This window comes from Paramacrobiotus metropolitanus, unplaced genomic scaffold (genome assembly GCF_019649055.1).
Source record: "Paramacrobiotus metropolitanus isolate TYO unplaced genomic scaffold, Prichtersi_v1.0 Parri_scaffold0000342, whole genome shotgun sequence".
NCBI classification, from domain to species: domain Eukaryota; kingdom Metazoa; phylum Tardigrada; class Eutardigrada; order Parachela; family Macrobiotidae; genus Paramacrobiotus; species Paramacrobiotus metropolitanus.
The window spans coordinates 24,822-41,975 of record NW_026570562.1 but is presented as its reverse complement, the minus strand read 5'-3'; the positions used below and the strand labels follow the sequence as shown (position 1 = coordinate 41,975).

At 41.9% G+C, this 17,154-nt stretch overlaps 3 protein-coding genes across 3 annotated transcripts; all 3 read left to right on the top strand.

The window, feature by feature from the left end:
• The first annotated feature begins 3,480 nt into the window (after positions 1-3,480).
• Positions 3,481-5,484, top strand: LOC129602153 (E3 ubiquitin-protein ligase XIAP-like). The gene is made up of 3 exons (XM_055501119.1): positions 3,481-4,777; positions 5,006-5,221; positions 5,276-5,484. Exons 1-3 carry the CDS (start codon positions 4,300-4,302, stop codon positions 5,482-5,484), a joined length of 903 nt encoding a protein of 300 aa, XP_055357094.1. The 5' UTR covers positions 3,481-4,299.
• Positions 5,464-7,433, top strand: LOC129602155 (uncharacterized). Its single transcript, XM_055501120.1, has 6 exons — positions 5,464-5,920; positions 5,984-6,082; positions 6,146-6,178; positions 6,256-6,312; positions 6,374-6,637; positions 6,698-7,433. Exons 1-6 carry the CDS (start codon positions 5,815-5,817, stop codon positions 7,306-7,308), a joined length of 1,170 nt encoding a protein of 389 aa, XP_055357095.1. The 5' UTR covers positions 5,464-5,814; the 3' UTR covers positions 7,309-7,433.
• Positions 7,434-9,441: 2,008 nt separating this feature from the next.
• On the top strand, positions 9,442-10,733 carry LOC129602151 (uncharacterized). Its single transcript, XM_055501118.1, has 3 exons — positions 9,442-9,845; positions 9,901-10,461; positions 10,526-10,733. The coding sequence occupies exons 1-3, from the start codon at positions 9,442-9,444 to the stop codon at positions 10,731-10,733; spliced, it is 1,173 nt and encodes a 390-aa protein (XP_055357093.1).
• Positions 10,734-17,154: the final 6,421 nt, after the last annotated feature.

Genomic DNA, 17,154 nt, shown 5'->3' with positions numbered 1-17,154 from the left:
GAAACAAATACAGTTTCACCGCCCCAACCACCACCGCCGCCTGCGCAGACACCAGCGCCAAAGCCAGGCTTTCAGCAACAACTTCTTGCTTCTGCGAAAAACAGAATCACCGTCATCAAAATACCGAAGGAACCGGTTCAAAAACAAAATACGTCTGGTTTAGAAAGCGTTCAACAACCGGAACGAAAAAAGTCAAAGCCGGCACCGATAATTATCCAAAACTTTTTGTTTACTGCCCAGGAAGCTATAAACGCCATGATTGGGAATCAATCTTTATATATTTATTGCGATGTTGCGGATTTTACTTTGCTTGGTGACACGTATGCGCAGGTTTTAAGAGCAGTGCCTATTAAGGCAACTGAGGCTTTCAAAATTATCACGGAACGTTTTGAAATGCCTCATTATGTTCCACTTTTACGCCCCATTTTCGACAACATCGAAGTAACAATTGCCACTGATCTCGGAGACAACGCTAAATTCGCAACAGGAAAATCGATGGTGAAGCTCCATTTCCGACCGGCAAGATACTGAAAATGGGATATAAAGCTTTTGCGCCTGATCCGGGATTATTTGATGATTTACTAGGTCATACACAGCTGGGGAGCGGATTTGTTCGATATCGTGGAAGCTATCAAAACGGTGGAGGTTTTGGTAGTTTTCTGCGTGCAGTATTTTCCAAGGTTGCTCGTTTTGTTGCACCAGTTGTAAGGCGGCAGCGCCGCAGGCACAAGCCGCTTTAGCAGCTGCTACGCCTCATTTAAAAGAAGCAGCTAGTACAGCGGTACATGAAGCTGCAAAATCTGTGGGCAACAAAATCGCCCAAGTTCTCGCACCAACTCAACAAACATCTAGCGGCGGTAAAAAAGGAAGAAAAGGGGTATTAAAGAAGCCAACGAAGCGGAAACGCACTACCAAAATTCGCCGTGTCCCACCATTTGATCTTCCTGACTATATTTAGAAATGGCTTCCATAATCGAAGGGTCAGAACCTGCCATTGCTGCAGAATCGCACATTTTTGCCATACCGCCTTCGTTTGCGGACCGATTCCGGACAGAAGAAGAAAGAATCGGCCCCACAGCCGCCATTCCGGAAAATATTCCGGCGGGTGGTGACATTAACTTTTATATAGCTCCTTCATCAAACGCCATGGTTTCTTTACCGGATTTAAGCATAGAATTAGAAGTAGCACTAAAGAAAAGGAATGCCGATGGTAGTTGGGAGCGAATCAAAGCGACGGATACCTGTGCTCCTGTAAATAATTTGATTCATTCAATGTTTCAATCAGTTCAAGTTTCGGTTGCTAACCGATTGGTAAGCGACTGCGCAATCTATTATCCATACAGAGCAATGTTTGAGTGCTTGCTAAATTACACAAAAGAGGCGATGAATACACAGCTAACATCCTGTGGCTTTTACTTGGATGTCGCTGGAAGCTTTGAAGATTCTGCAAATAACTCAGCCGAACAATCACGACTCAGGCTTTTCGCAAAGCATGAATACATTCCTTTAAGCGGAAAATTGTTTTCGGATATTTTCATGCAAGACAAGCCTTTGATAACTGGAGTTCCATTACAAATACGCTTTGTTTTACATAAACCCGAATTCTATCTTCGCGATTTTGCGAATCCGGCGCAGGACGAATTTAAATTATTTATACGCAATCCTAAGAATTTTTGTTCGCCGTTATGTTGGTAAGCAGCAGGAAAATTTGAAAATATCTGCATAAAAAAAATCTAATGCATTACTACAGGGGTTCCAGAATACATGAATGCTATAAGCAAGCGGTTATTGACCACAACAGCAAAATATCCTATAGAACGTGTTCTGATGCGCCCGATCGAATTACCTGCCAACATACAAAGCACTGTTTTTAATAACATACACATTGGTCAAGTCCCCAAGGTGCTTTTGTGGCTTTTGTCGCAGCGGATGCTTTTAACGGCACAAAAAGACAAATCCATTCAATTTTCAACACTTTAATTTGTCTCAAATCAGCGTCGAAGTTGATGGACAGTCTTTTCCTAATCGGCCGTACGAGCCGGATTATGCAAACGGTAATTACTTGAGTGCTACGATGGTCTGCTAGACACTTTAGGACGGCGTAACAGTCCTTTTGGCGCACTGCCTTTTAATCGCGACGAGTATGCAAACGGATTCTGTATTTACGGCTTTGATTTAACGCCAGGGGGAACCGGACTCGGCCCTCTAAGTTTAATTCGTCAGGGTAATTTAGGCATCCGAGTAGTCTTCAACCAACCGCTCAAGCAGCCCACGATCATGGTCACATTTCTTACGTTTGACGCGGTAATAGAAATTAACAATTTTCGTCAGCTAATTTGTGACTTTACCAACTAACTAAAATGGATAATCGAACAATGACAAAGATACTTTGCCAAAATCCAAAACGGAGAGGATATTTCGAGGAGTTTATGCCCGGGATACACTTCCCGAACGCTCCAATGTTTTACCTGCCGCCTACATCGTCAACACGGACAAATCCAGTGGTTCTGGTGAACACTGGTTAGCATTCTATCAAAGCGAGCCGTCATCCATCGAGTTTTTCGACTCATACGGACGATCTGTGGAGTATTTTGACGAGATTAGAGAATGGTTAACTGATTTACATGTTGTTTATCAAATGGAACGTATACAACAAACGTTTTCGACAGTCTGCGGTCAATTTTGCATTTTTTTTATTTATAAGCGCGCAAGCGGAGAATCATATAGAGACATTATTCATTATTTCACAAAAAATTACGCAAACAATGATGCAATGGTTTGTCAATGGGTAAACAATCACTTTAACATGAACACAGCAATGTATGCAGAGCTTGAATAAAATAAAAAAGCAGCAAATTTTTTTGGGTTTTACATTTCACATTTTATGTCCCTGAGGTAGAAGTAGAAGCAATCAGCACTTTTTTTAGCGTTTACATTTCACATTTTTATGGTAACACAGACATGCTTTACCGTAACACAAAACGCAAACGATTCCGTCGCTTTAGACACCACCGTCTTCACCACCGTTGCCGCTGTTTCCTTCCTGGGCCTTGTTGATTTCGATAGGCAGTTTCATCTTCCCGTCTCCAATCTCCGTAATCTTCAGCTTCTCCATAGCAATACGCTTGACAGACTCCCACAGGGTATCCTTATGCTGGTCCAAAAACTGTTTGGCGTTAAAACCCAAAATGTCGTCAAATCCGGTAAGCTGGCCCCAAGGACGCAGTAACAACATCATGCCAATGAGACGTTTGCCATTTCCAAGCTCAGTAATGATGTCGTTCATCATTTCATCCGTTAGATTCAGTGTACCCAATCCCCATTCACAGGCATGGCTGGCTTCACGAACAGTTGGTTGTGTAAACAACGTGACCATTTCCCGCAACGTGCACAGTTCTCGTGCAGACGGTCAAGCCACATACCATACATGGTGAACGGTAGGCCAGCCAACAGGCTTGAAAAATCCGCTGCCGTTGGTTCGTTGTGAATCACTAGCGAGCCACGTGCTTTCAACAAAGCATTGATGTCCTTGAACATTGACAGGTCTTGGATGGTGGTACGAAGTGATTCAAACGATTTTATCCCAAAAGAAACACCATTCTTGGTGGCCTGCATGTCGCCGTTGCCTCTCTTGCAGAACTGGCGGATATTGGCCAGCGCTACACTGTCATAGCTTGACCACACAAAATAGACGTCGTTTCCGAGGTGAAACAGGGTGGACAGGTTACCGCTGGTTAGCTGTGGATCCCGGATTAAAGTCGTAATGTTGTTGTAGATGAGTCCAACGAGGCGCATGAACTGGTCGTTGGTGAGAAAAATGTGTTTCTCTCCCAGCGTCCATTTCGCATCTGGTCCAGGAGGACTGGCAGTCGTAAAGTCGCCAATTATGAACTCCAAGGCCTGGGTGTCACTGTTGATGCGGGTGCAGATGAACTTGTCGTACCCGAACTTCATGGTAGGGAATCCTTCATAGTGGAAAGCGATCTTTCCGCTCGCAAACTTGCGCTTTGCTTCCCCGACAAGATCAGTTTTATCGGGTACGAAACCGCGTTTGGAAGGAGGCAGACTAGTCATGGTATATCAGAAGAAAAGGTAGACTAACTAAAAGTGTCAGGAAGAATAATGAAAACGAGTTGGAATTAGAAGCCTGTATTTATAATAATCAAATACACTAAACACCCTGACCACAAAATCCGGTTCAGCAATTTGTTGCTCAGCATTTTGTTGTTCACACTGGGCTTTATAAACCGTAGAGCAGAGCACACACGCACGCACGCACGGCTACACGCTAACAGAACAATGGACGGTTTTGCAAGTGCTTTTGGCCCTCGTGGGGATCCGCGCTATCCAGCCGAAAGTGTTGAGAATCGCATTGAAACATTTCGTGGTTGTGGGGGTAAAATTACCCTCGAAGTGGCGAAAGAGTACGCCGAACTGGGCTGGTACTGCACGGGGATCCAGCACCAGATCCGTTGTGTTTACTGCTGTGAGATTGAGGGGACATGTCTAACGGGCATCTATCGAACACCGTGCAAGAATCCATGCTTTGGCAAAGCAGTTAAAGATAACTTCCCACAGATGTGGGTGGAATGCAACGGGCTGCGGATGGATTACGATCAGGACAACATTGAGTACAACCATTCACCACCAAACAATCCCGACTGCGCAAAGTATAACACCATGTATGCGCGGGCGTTTTCCTTTGACGACAGACCGTGGCCCGAAGAAAAAAAACACTTGGTGTACAAGCTGGCCGAAGCTGGATTCTACAACTGCGGTGAGCTTTACAACAAAACATTCTTTTGGCTATCAAGTTGACAAGAAAAACAACTCACGATTGCTGGTCGAACAGTTAAACCAGGCGAAGGGGGGTGGGGGGCCCCGTTGCTCGCTGCCGACACATTTGGCTAATGTGTCGGACGCGGTAAACAACGTCGACCGGAGCGCTTCGCGCTTCCGGTCGCCCGTTGTTTACAGGACAATGGGTTTTTTTATTATTACGCAGGTCTTACTGTGCCGGGAGTTTCGGTATGCCCGGATGCTGTACGCTGTTTTTACTGCTATGTCTTCATTTCTGGATTGCCGCTGGATCTGGAACCATGGATTGAACATGCCCGCCAATCACCAGCCTGTGCATATCTGATGAATGTAAAAGGCAAACGGTTCATCAACGATGTTATACGAGCTTGCAAGTCCCCTGTTACCGACATTGGAATACAAGGTGGGTTTCATCTGTTTGTTACTTTTATTTTTTAATAATAATAATAATATGTAGGTATGACAGTTTTGGAAAACAAAGCACGGCTCGTTGGCTTCAGTCAAGACCAAATTGATGCCGCTAAGGCCAAGAAGAAGGGCCGTTTCTATTTTTGGGAGGAATTGGAAGAAGCGGTGGAGTTCCACAACGCCGATTTTTTTGGAGCAAAAGCATTTTTTGCACTATGCCACCGAAGTACCCGTCGGAGACGATGCCCGCACCGTTGAGCAGTTGAAATGTAAAATCTGTCTGTCGCGGTATGCCAACACGCTGATCAGTCCGTGTAAGCATTTGGTCATGTGCGGACAGTGCGCCAAAGCGACCCTAGACCGAGGAAGCCTCTGCCCGTACTGCCGTCAGCCTGTTGAAGCCGTCACGTCACTTTATTTTACTTGATACATTTTGCTGTTCTGGAAAATTGTGTGTGACAAAATGTTGCACTGCAAAATGTAGCAGTTGCATTCTGCTGATACTATATAACTGTAATAGTTTTATTCTGCTTTCCTTTTTTCTCTACTTGCTTTCATTCGTTGTTGATTCTTTAAACGTAATGGATAATGGATGATCTTAATGCGTTTGATGGCGAAGCTCTTTGGGATAAAGTTTTAAGTGACCTGGAAATTCAGCTGCAGGACTATAATGTTCTTACGACTCCGACAACAAGTACTTTGGGTATAATTAAACGCAAAATTTTTGTACAGTTGTTGAAATATAAATTTGTTGTAGTTACGCAACAACAACAACAACAGCAACAACAGCAACAGCCAGAACTACACCTTCAATCAAGTCCGTGGTCTCCACCACCCATTCAGCCGATTTTTAAAGGTTAAAAAGTTTTTATCATCTCGTTCACTTAATTTATAGCTGAGAAACTCTTTAATTTTATAGATGAAGCAACTGGTGCGGAAATCTGCCACCACGGTATCTACACAATTTTTATTTCTGTGCCAGCAGCAGCAGCAACAACATACGCCTCAAGTTTCATTTTCATGTTGCAGTGGGTGACCAGATATTCCGTTTAACACCATTATATGGCCGCCTGGAAGACTTAAAAAGCGAGTCTTATGCTTTGTTTGTTATTGCAACTTATTTTCCAAAGGTATATATATATTGCAGGCATTGATCCAGTGCAAGGATATATTGCCCGCTACGAATACTACAAGCAGCGCCATCTCTACATTATTCTGTCGCCACATAACACTCTGCAGCAACCTACAGCTCTACCTGGTGATCAACAACTTCCCGATCCATTACCCATCACAGATCAGTCGCTGTCGGTTTCAACAGCACCGCTTTCCGTTCCGTTCTCTGTTGTCACTACATCTCCGACTGCTGAAGTTGCTGGACCCAGTACCTCTGCACTTCCATCATCGTCAAAAAGTAAGTTTCTTATCCTGATCCTTAACTCTTTTTTGATTATTTACATTATTTATTTTGTAGATACTGTTACTGCAGCGCCAGCGGATTCTGGGGACCAGCATCTCGTGCCACCTGCCAAGCGTATCAGATTAGCAAACGCTGAATCCGTGGACTGGCTCTACCAGACCTTTACTGATAAACGGGACGACCGGACCTTCCGAAGTTATTCACAGTACCGCGATGCGTATAGCATCTTTGTCAGAAAAGGATCCAATAATCCTTTCATGGCTTTTTACCGGTTGCATAAAAAATCCAACGTACAGTTCGTTATTGCCCGCCATAAAAATACGCGGTGCAATGAACTGGTTGTCGGAATGGATATTCTGGAAAAGATTGTAGAATGGACCAATACGCCTGCTTTTGCAAAGTACCGCCAGAAAACAGTCTCCGCCTCCACCGCCAATGCGCATCCGGAAACCCTATCTTGGTGCATTATCGACACCACGTCCAATACCCAAGCAGCTTTTGTTCATGAAAACCGTACTACGACTGCCTCTGATGACTCAGCCATGTCTGTACGTATCAGATCTGGCGATACCATAAAAAATTGTGTTGATATAAAGTCAGATGAGTTAGAATTTGTGAAGCAGTGTCAGGAACACTTTTCTGTCATTAAGAACCAGTTGCTGTGACCTTTCTGCTTGCAAAAATGCCTCGCATAGCTGCTGACGCTGCTGATTCAGTTGATTCTAATAATAATGATAACGATACTAATGCTGTTGATGATGACGATGTTACCGAAGACCCGCTTCATATAAAGAACTTTTTCGTGTTGAAACCGATAAACGATTTTACAATCGCCGTTATCAGATGACGTGTAAAAGATTTGCGTGCAAAGTTCATCGCCTCAGTCATATTCCTTTTGCTGAGATTCCCGATGTCATAACAGCCATTTTGAACGAAATTTTAAATGAAATCCTTACTGACATCCCAGATCACGAGCGGGTAAGAATCAAGTTGCATAGCCGTCACCTCTCGTACCCTATTCACACACCTTTCATTCGTCGTGATCAGCTAACCGTTGCGCGATTGATGAAAGAAGTTTCCCGCGTACTCAATTCCAATCAAGAATTTGTACTGGATGATTCTTTTGAGCTGGAAATCCACCATTCCAACCTTCCCGCTGGATCCTGTCGATACGATGTTCCTTTATTATTGCGCAAAAAGCTGGAGACCATGAGGAGCGTAATACCTGTTCGTAATTCAGATAACCTCTGTTTGGCTCGTGCGCTTGTTATAGCTAAGGCCCTCGCAGATGACAATATACCGCTGTACGAACGCTTGTATCACACTAAAAAACTCTGTACGGCTTCCGACAGAACGCTGCAGACAAAAATGGCTAAAGAACTCATTGCTAACGCAGGACTGGATCTTCGACAATATACTTTGGAAGACGTTCAACAGTTTCAACTGGCCTTACCGGACTACCAAATCCTGATAACGAGTGTCGACCACCTCAATACGATCGTCTATGCCGGCGAATATGCCGAAAAAAAGATTCGTTTGCTACATCATAGTAACCATTTTGATGTCTTGAAAAGCCTGCCGGCTTGGTTCAAAACATCGTACTGGTGCGACCGTTGCAATCGCGGATACGATCATAAAAATCGCCATCGATGCCAATACCGTTGCAAACAATGCCTGCGATTTGAATGTAATCCTGGAGAAGAAAGAATATACTGTTCGGACTGCTGCCGAACATTTTACGGTGAGGAGTGTTTCAATCATCATCGCGCTGCTGGCTCGGGAGAAAACGGGATTACGGTATGTCAAACGTTATTTGTCTGTCCATCTTGCCAATCATTTGTCTCCAGAGTTTTTCGTACCACGGACCACGTGTGCGGTGAGATTTTTGCACGGTGTGCAAAGAACACGTATCAAATGACCACGTCTGCTACATTGAGCCCGAAGTCCTGACGGACCAGGATCTCGAAAAGCACGAACAGGCCCAGTTTCTCTATTTCGATTTTGAGACATACCCGTGTCCGGAAACGGGCAATTTTATTCCGAACCTGGCCGTTCTTCAAAACGACAACGGCCAGGAATGGATTTTTCCTGCTGACTCGTGCGATATTGGCCGGGATATAACAACAGAATTTTGCGAGTTTTTATTTTCCGGATTATTTAAAAACTTCTACGTCTTGGCCCATAATCTTCGAGCGTTCGACGGTTTTTTTGTTCTGAAATGGTTACTAAGAAATGGGATAGTTCCAAAGCTGATAATGAACGGCTCAAAAATTATGCAACTAGATGTTCCTGAATTTGGCATAAAATTTCGTGATACTTTGAATTACAATCCCCAATCGTTAGACGCTTGGGCTCAAGCGTTCGGAGCGACAGAGCAAAAAGGTAAATTCCCTCATCCCGTCAATCGCCCAGAAAATTTTGGCAAAATTATCCCCTATCCTAAGAGGGAGGAATTCAATTACAGCTTGATGAATAACAAAGAAAGAAAAGACTTTATCAAAGGATTTTATCGAAAAGATCGCAGAAAAAAGAAAGGAAAGTACAATGTCAACGAGGAGCTCGTCAAATACTGCAAGCAGGATGTTAGCACCTTACGCGTTTGCTCTCAAGAATTCCGAAAGTTGTTCATGGGTATTTCAGGTGGGCTTTGCCCATTTACTTCCGCGCTAACAATTGCGGGTATATGCCATTTTTTCTGGCGCGCACGGATACTGGAAAAAAACCTTATTGCAATTGTAAAAAACCCTAGTCAGCGCACGCAATCAGTCAAATGTGGTAAATGGTTGTGCTACATTGAAATGACGGAAGGCAAAGCACTTGCAAGAGAACAGAAGATTGGAAAATTTTACGTGGACGGTTATGACGAAGAAGCGGAAATTATTTACGAATTCTATGGCGACTTCTGGCACGGCAATCCCGCAACCACAAAACGCACATTTGTAAATCCTCATCTCAAGCAAACGATGGAGAATTTGCATGCGGCAACCGTCCAGCGAGAAATCGCCCTTGAGCAAATGGGATACTCTGTTATTAAAATTTGGGAAAGCGAGTACGATCAGAAATTGGCAGAGGATGAGGATTTTCGTGAAACACTAAAAGATATTCATGTTCACGCACCTCTTCAACCCCGCGATGCTCTATATGGAGGCCGGACCAACGGGACACGGTTGCATTATAAATGCGAGCCCGGAGAACAAATACGGTACAATTAGTTAAGAAAGGATTATAATCTTGATTTTATTGATAGGTGTTTTTAGGTTTGCCGATGTCATTTCGGAATATCCCTTTGTAAATTCGCGGAAGAGATATCCAGTTGGCCCACACGTGCGAATTACTGCGGACTTTGATGCAAATTTGGAAAATTACTTCGGACTATTTTACCTGACGATTCTACCGCCCAAATGTCTATGGTTACCAGTTCTGCCCTATCGTACTGAAAAATTAACTTTTCCGCTATGCCGGCTATGTGCTGAGACGCAGCAAAATTCTAGCTGTCATCACACAGACGCCGAAAGATCACTTACGGGCGTCTGGTGCTCTGTGGAAATCATTAAGGCACTATCCCTGGGATATACGGTGATAAAAGTCTACGAAATTTGGCATTTTCCGAGTTCTCGCGAAGGCTTATTTAAAGAGTACATCCAGCATTTCTTGAAATTAAAAACGGAGGCCAGCGGCTGGCCCTCTAATGTTAAAACCGAAGAAGAGAGAAAGCTGTATATGGAAGAATTTTTACTTCGAGAAGGTGTATCTATTGACGCCGAGAAAGTGGAAAAAAACTTGGGGCTTCGCGCCCTTGCAAAGTTATTTTTAAACAAGTAAGTCTTCAATTTCCTTAGGGATACATTAGTTGAAATTGCTTATTTTCTTTTCTTTTTGTAGTTTTTGGGGTCGACTCGGGATGCGCGAGGACAGATTGTCTACACAGTTTATTTCCGAGCCCAAAGATTTTTATGAACTTTTATTAAATGATGCGTTGGAAATTCACAATATCGAATTCTTCAGTGACACCGTAATTCAAGTTGCGTACAAGTCCAAGGAAGACTTTATTCCAGTTAACCCAAAGACTAATGTTATCCTTGCGGCGTAAGTGCAAATTAAATATAATAAATACGTTTTTCTCAAAAATATTTATTGGTTGGATGATTTAGGTTCACGACTGCCCATGCCCGCCTTCACTTATACAATTATATGGCTCAAGTTGGACGTAACCTGATATATTTTGATACTGATTCCTTAATGTGGATTCATCGGCAAGGAGATCCTGAAGTTCCGTTGGGAAACTACATGGGGGACTTGACAAACGAATTAAATGATGGTGAATTCATCACAGAGGTCACCATCTGTGCTCCTAAATCTTATGCTTATGTGACGAACAAAGGAAAGCATGTCTGCAAAGTTAAAGGTTTTACACTCAATCGAACTATCAAAAAAACGCTTAATTTAAATACTTTCACTTCACTCTGGACGACCCCTGGACCTCAAGTGTACCCCTTACGGTATTCTTCCGTGATACGGCGTAATAAACGGACCCTTGAAATTGATGCTGTGGACCAGGTAAAGCGCTTCAAGCTTACCTATGATAAACGAAGGATACTGCCAGACTTGACGACGCTCCCATTCGGGTACGTCGACGAAAATAACGTTCTGATTGATTTTTATTATTAAGCACTTGCTGCTGCTGTTGTTGTTGCTGTATCATCGCTATTGCGATAGGCAGAATAATATCGCCTACTAAAATTATTATTACCAGAATAATTATACAAGCCGCAGCAAGCGCTGTGAGAGCTGGCTTGTGTTTTCTCTGCTGCTCCATTTTTGCAAATAACTCTGGCACTACATCACTGGTGATTCGGCTAATTGATGACTTAAATAGTATCGATGTCTTTGAACTATAAAATAATTTTGATTTTACTGTATTTTTATTTTGCTTACGTTCAAATTAAAATAAAGGTAAAAAGATACAAGACTTGGTTGATTTGGTTGTACAGCAGATTGAATATTATTCAGTAGCAGCATTATACTTGATAAATTTTGAAAACCGGAATCGATTATCGAGAAAAGTATAAATTATGCTTTAAAAAACCTTTTTGCTTCACTGAATATTTTTACGAAATCAGCTTACTCTGTTGGTTCCATTTTCCGCTTTGACCTTTGCTCCTGCTCAGCCATATGGACTTGCGTTGTGATGATGCTAGCACAGTCGTGATGTCAGCCTGCAAATAGTTACACTTGTAATTACAGCAGATATAAATGATCAGTCGCTATAATACCCAAAAATGATGATAAATTATTCAAATAGTTGACAAACGAATATTTAAGGGGAAATTTACTTTGGCGCTTGGTATACGGCCGTAGTCCGTTGTAATTGTGGTAAATTATCTGCAATTAGGACAGTTAAATGATAATAAAAATAAATTGCGGTAAAGAAAAAGTATAGCCCTAATTAGTTACATGTAACAATATTAATATAATACTAGGAACACAGAATAATATATCTGCGAAAAGTAAATTATACTGTCGTAAACGTTCACGCAGTGTAGCCTATGGATAGATGGTGTTCCTAATAGTATCGCTATCCCGCTTGTAATAACCTGTAAACAATTATTTTCAGTAATTAATTGCATTCGGACTCATAAAGTAGAAATAATATAATGTTCAGTACTAATTAACAAGTCTTAAAGTATGAAACAGAAAGCAAAAAGAATAAAAAGTTGATTTTTATGCAGAAAGAAAAATTTCGTCGAGATCAGTGGTGAAAATTTTCCGATAGAGCCAGGGCAAACATTACAAGTCCCGAAACTGTCTACTGGATCACAAAATCCTAATTCTGTATGAATACAATCAAAACAAATAGCATTAAGTGTAAGCCTTCGAAGTAATAGGTAAAAAACGTTAATTAGTGCATAGTAATTAGACAAGGAACTTACGGTAGAGTTCGTGCGGAAAAAATGTGCGTAGTGCCGCCAGGAACTTTTTCTGGCCACAGATGTACACGCACATACGCTCAACAGACGCGTCCAAGGAGGAAACGATATCACAATGGCACGGCTAGCTGAATCACAAACATCACCATTATACTTCATTCACAAACTTATACAACTCATATTTATACGTACCTGTTGAATTTTCTAACGTTTAAGCGTAAAATTATAGATATTGTATTTTAGGGAGAATCGCAATCGTGAATGTATACGTTCCAATGCGATTGTTCAATAGAAAGTGATGGAACATCACGTTCCATCGTGTTGACAGTTAAAGATTTTTCTAGCTCATAAGTCTGTGCTAGCGACAGAAATGCAGTCAGTCAAGTCATCTGCAGTCTGCAATTCAAGATTTCCAACAACATGGCCAGCCAGCAAAGCAACGAGATTTCATCCACCATTCCGGAGGACAGCGACCTTCCAGAAGAAATCCGCAGATTGAATCTGGATGCGGACACCATCGCGTTTTTGCGTCGCAGCGCTCAGCAGGCAAATTGTAAGTGCTGTTAATAATTTTCTTAGCTTTTAGGTAATTTAATTGTTTTTTAGTGCCTTTGGCATTTTTTGCCTCTAAAATTACGCCCCAGATGCATGAAGAAATGAAACAGGCGGCCAAATGGAAGGCCGACTTGGACGACGATCTTTTCCATAAAAAACAATTGTGACAATTTCCAGTGTTTTTTTTGGCTAGCCAGATTAAGCTGAATATATGAAATAAGATGGCAGTGTAATTTCTAGTGATTTGTTACTTGTAAACTGTATACTTGGTGATTCTGTGGCAATTCTTTTATTACTACGGTAATTAAATAAATCAAATTCTCAGAAGAGCAACGTACGCAATGTGGTTTTGCAGCGCATAAAGGTAACGGTACAAACAGGGGCGTTATAGGTAGCAGTACTAACAGGGGCAGCGCAGCGCAGGGGTGGGGGTGAGGGGGTGGGGGGACCGAGGGAACGGCAAGAAGCTGGGCTGCGGCAGGCGCGGGGTTGTGACGGACGCAGAGCTGTAGTGGACGCGGGGCTGCGACAGACGCGGGGCTATAATGGACGCGGGGCTGTAAAATTTGCGGGCCACAACAACGGACGATGGGGAATAACGACAAAAGCTGAGACGACGGGGAACCCGAGGAGGATTTTGGGATAGGCCAAGCTGAATGCGACGGTAGACGGGGGGGAAAGACGAGAGACGTTGGACTGGCGGACTCGCAGGTAAACCTAGTGCAGACTGGCAGATGATTTTGCTTAATTCAGCGGTTTTCTCCGTATTTATTCTGTATTTCTTAGTATTGACTCGCATTTGGTGCTTCTACCATTGAAAAGTAATTTTTCTTGTTATTGACGTTTATATTTTTGAATTTTATTGGTATTTGTTGTTTTGATGGTAATCTTTGTGCTAGCAAGAATTTCACAGAATGCTGTCAAATTTATTCGATTTAATTCCAATTTGTATGTATTTAATTTATTTTTGTTTTGTACTGCCGTATCTTATTTATTCCGTCTCACTAATGTCTAAGTTGCATCCTTTTTTTGAAGTAATTTTCATGGTTTTATTGTGTTTAGTGCAGTTAAGCCAGCCGAGTGTGCCTTCGCGTGGGGGAATGCGCAGTCCGAGAAACTGGACCACTTTCGACTGGATTCCGAGCACATCTGCACTGTACCGTCACCTGGTAAGAAATGCGACGAATTTTGTTCTATTTTTTCTGTATTTTTTGCTGAATATTTCGTTCTTTTATTTGAGGCAACGCTATTTATATTTTTATTTTATCCAGCATTTATTATTTTGATTTTGCTTCTGATAGTAATTGAAGTTGGAATTTTTTATTTCAATTTATGAAATCTGCGTCGTATTTGTACGTTTACTTAAAATTTAATATCATTTTCATGCAGTGAATGAAGAGCGACTTCGCTGTTTCTGAGTGGATTCCGATCACACGTCCAACTGGATGAAGTGAGTTTAATTCGCATTCATTTTCCCGTTATTGCACTGTAGCAGTTTTTTTAGGTACGCGATCACTTTGTGAGAACGGCTGCTGGTGGCTTATTATCGGTATTGCTGCGAGATCACGTAGATATTTTTGTTTGATAACTTTACACGTTTACGGTGGTTCTTGTTTACTTAAAGATGTGATTTTTTGTGTAGTGCGAATGCTCCGTCGCTCGCGCTGAGACAAAAAAATGTACTCCTTACGCAACCAGCAAGATCTGCAGCAAACACTTTCGTCCAACCGATATCCCGCATTACTGCACGCACGCTCTGTCCGAATTGAGAAAATCGGAAAATTTTTTGCAGACATGTGATTTTCGAAGCCATTACGGATCACACGCGATCGGAAATAGATAAGAATGCTGCACGCAAGCAGCCCCGAAATTATTTTTGCCAGTAAGTGTGTGTACACTTAAATATGTAATTTTTATTGTATCGACGGACATTTTAATAAGATGTTAATGGTTTTGCGGAACAAATTTCAATCCTTTCAGTGAAAATTGATTTGCGAAATTTAATTTATTTTTTATTGATTGGTATATTTTTCTGTTTTAGTTTAACGTAGTAAACTGCAGTGCGGAAGTCAGGGAGGAACTGCATTGACGTCTGGACGCAGCATTCCGATGATTCACAACAGTCGCAACGATTAAGTTTTTTATTTATGTTAATTTACTGATAAACGTTGTGAATAACGACAGAAATCGGTGGCACCGTGCACTTTACAAATACCCTGCATTAATTCAATTTTATGTAATTAAACCAAATTTATTTATTTGTTTTTATTGATATTTTTAATATTATTATATATGATGTCATAAACTGCAGTCCGGAAGTCCAGTAAGGAAGTAGAGACCAAAATCCCTTTGCGGGACGCCGTTTACTACTAAGGCATGTCCGGAAATAACGTTAACGTGAAAAATTTTATAAAAGCAAAAAGTCGCAAACGCAGATAAAAGTATTGCCGAAAGGTAGTGTACGGAGTAAAGGATAAGGAAAGGTAATGTAAGGAGGCTACCATGGCTCACTTACGTATGGGCTACACCTTAATATACAGTCTTTCTCTAACGACCTCTATACAGTAATTGATAACAATATAGGCTAATAATTGTACAGTGCTTTACGCATACATATATAACATAGCTCGTCCTGCCGCACACCTTAAACCTATTTCGACGCCGGCGTCGCCGGGTACCAAAAAAGGAGGGATACTGATTTGAACACTGGCATTCGTCGACCAAAAAATTCAACCAAGAAAGCCACTTTTTTTGCAATTCTCCTGAACATAGGTCAAGCAGGGCTCCATGTTGCCGAAATGACACGCATGGGAACAGAGTATGTATTTTTGGCATTGTATAGCTTTTTTTAATTCATAAAACAAATCGTATAAATTCATAAAAATAAACTGGAATTGGACAATGGACACATCATTTTAAGTTTTTGTTTCGTTGCTCTGTAACGCTCTGTAAGATTCAGCGCTACACCATTGGTAGGTTCACTTTTACAGAACATCAGGCATTTTAAGTTACTGAACGTATGTACAGATAAAGTGTGCGGCGAGAGGAGGTAATGTCGGCATTTCTGTGTCAGCCTATCTATGTCGGCTTTTCCCCGATAAAAACTGGGTGGATTGGCGATAGATCAGGTTTCCCTTTGAATCTTCTGCAGTCCATAAAGCAGAAAAAAGCTAGCGCTCAAAAGTAAAAAGAACTGGACAGTTAAAACAGAACGCCTGCGCCAGCTTGTTTAAATAAACATATTAGTATACATATATCCTTCGTAAATATTACCCTATGTATACAGTAAATGAATCTAATAAAGTGTCTGATATTGTTCAATATTCCAACAGTCACTATTATGGTGATACAGAGAGAGTCAGTAGAAAGTAAATGAATCTAATAAAGTGTCTGATATTGTTCAATATTCCATCAGTCACTATTATGGTGATACAGAGAGAGTCCGTAGAAGCAAAAATTTTTTTGCTCAGTGCTTCAACATTCGTGCGTGTAATTCACTTCCCCAGTTCTAACTTCTAAATATTTCTCCAAATATTTCTAGCTTCGCTTCGGTCTGTTAGTGCTATAGAGCAGCGGTGCACTTCCCTAGTTTGGTTAAGGATTGGCGCGCAAGACTATCAAGTCGTAAACCCAATCCGAGAAGTCGTTGTTACTAATTTCTAGGTGATTAACCAGCATTCCCTTCGTTTCACGAATTTTCCATTACAATAAAGGCAGGAAACGCGCACACCCTGACTTAAAATTTTTGGATTCCCACTGGTTGCCGGTCATATGTAGGTAGCTACTGACTGTATGCAGGAGTTCGTACAGATCCGGTACTCAATCCATCAACTCAGGCCAAAGGGCCATGACTGTTTTCGTGTGTCCAAAAGTATGACAGAAGCGTTTTCACAGGCGTTTCGATCAAGTGGCTTCCCAACTCGTACTGAAACGTGAATACCAATTGCGTATTTAGAAACCTATCGACTTCGTTGCACTCCAGAGTACTGCTGCTGCTCTCGTTGACTGGACTTACTACCAGTCCAACAA

Coding starts and splice junctions, on each gene's coding strand:
- LOC129602153 (XM_055501119.1), top strand. CDS start 4,300: ATGGACGGTTTTGCAAGTGCTTTTGGCCCTCGTGGGGATCCGCGCTAT. Junction 4,778..5,005: donor AGCTGGATTCTACAACTGCG/GTGAGCTTTACA, acceptor ATTATTACGCAG/GTCTTACTGTGCCGGGAGTT. Junction 5,222..5,275: donor TACCGACATTGGAATACAAG/GTGGGTTTCATC, acceptor AATAATATGTAG/GTATGACAGTTTTGGAAAAC.
- LOC129602155 (XM_055501120.1), top strand. CDS start 5,815: ATGGATGATCTTAATGCGTTTGATGGCGAAGCTCTTTGGGATAAAGTT. Junction 5,921..5,983: donor TCTTACGACTCCGACAACAA/GTACTTTGGGTA, acceptor AATTTGTTGTAG/TTACGCAACAACAACAACAA. Junction 6,313..6,373: donor CCGCCTGGAAGACTTAAAAA/GCGAGTCTTATG, acceptor TATATATTGCAG/GCATTGATCCAGTGCAAGGA.
- LOC129602151 (XM_055501118.1), top strand. CDS start 9,442: ATGACGGAAGGCAAAGCACTTGCAAGAGAACAGAAGATTGGAAAATTT. Junction 9,846..9,900: donor GAGCCCGGAGAACAAATACG/GTACAATTAGTT, acceptor AGGTGTTTTTAG/GTTTGCCGATGTCATTTCGG. Junction 10,462..10,525: donor GCAAAGTTATTTTTAAACAA/GTAAGTCTTCAA, acceptor TTCTTTTTGTAG/TTTTTGGGGTCGACTCGGGA.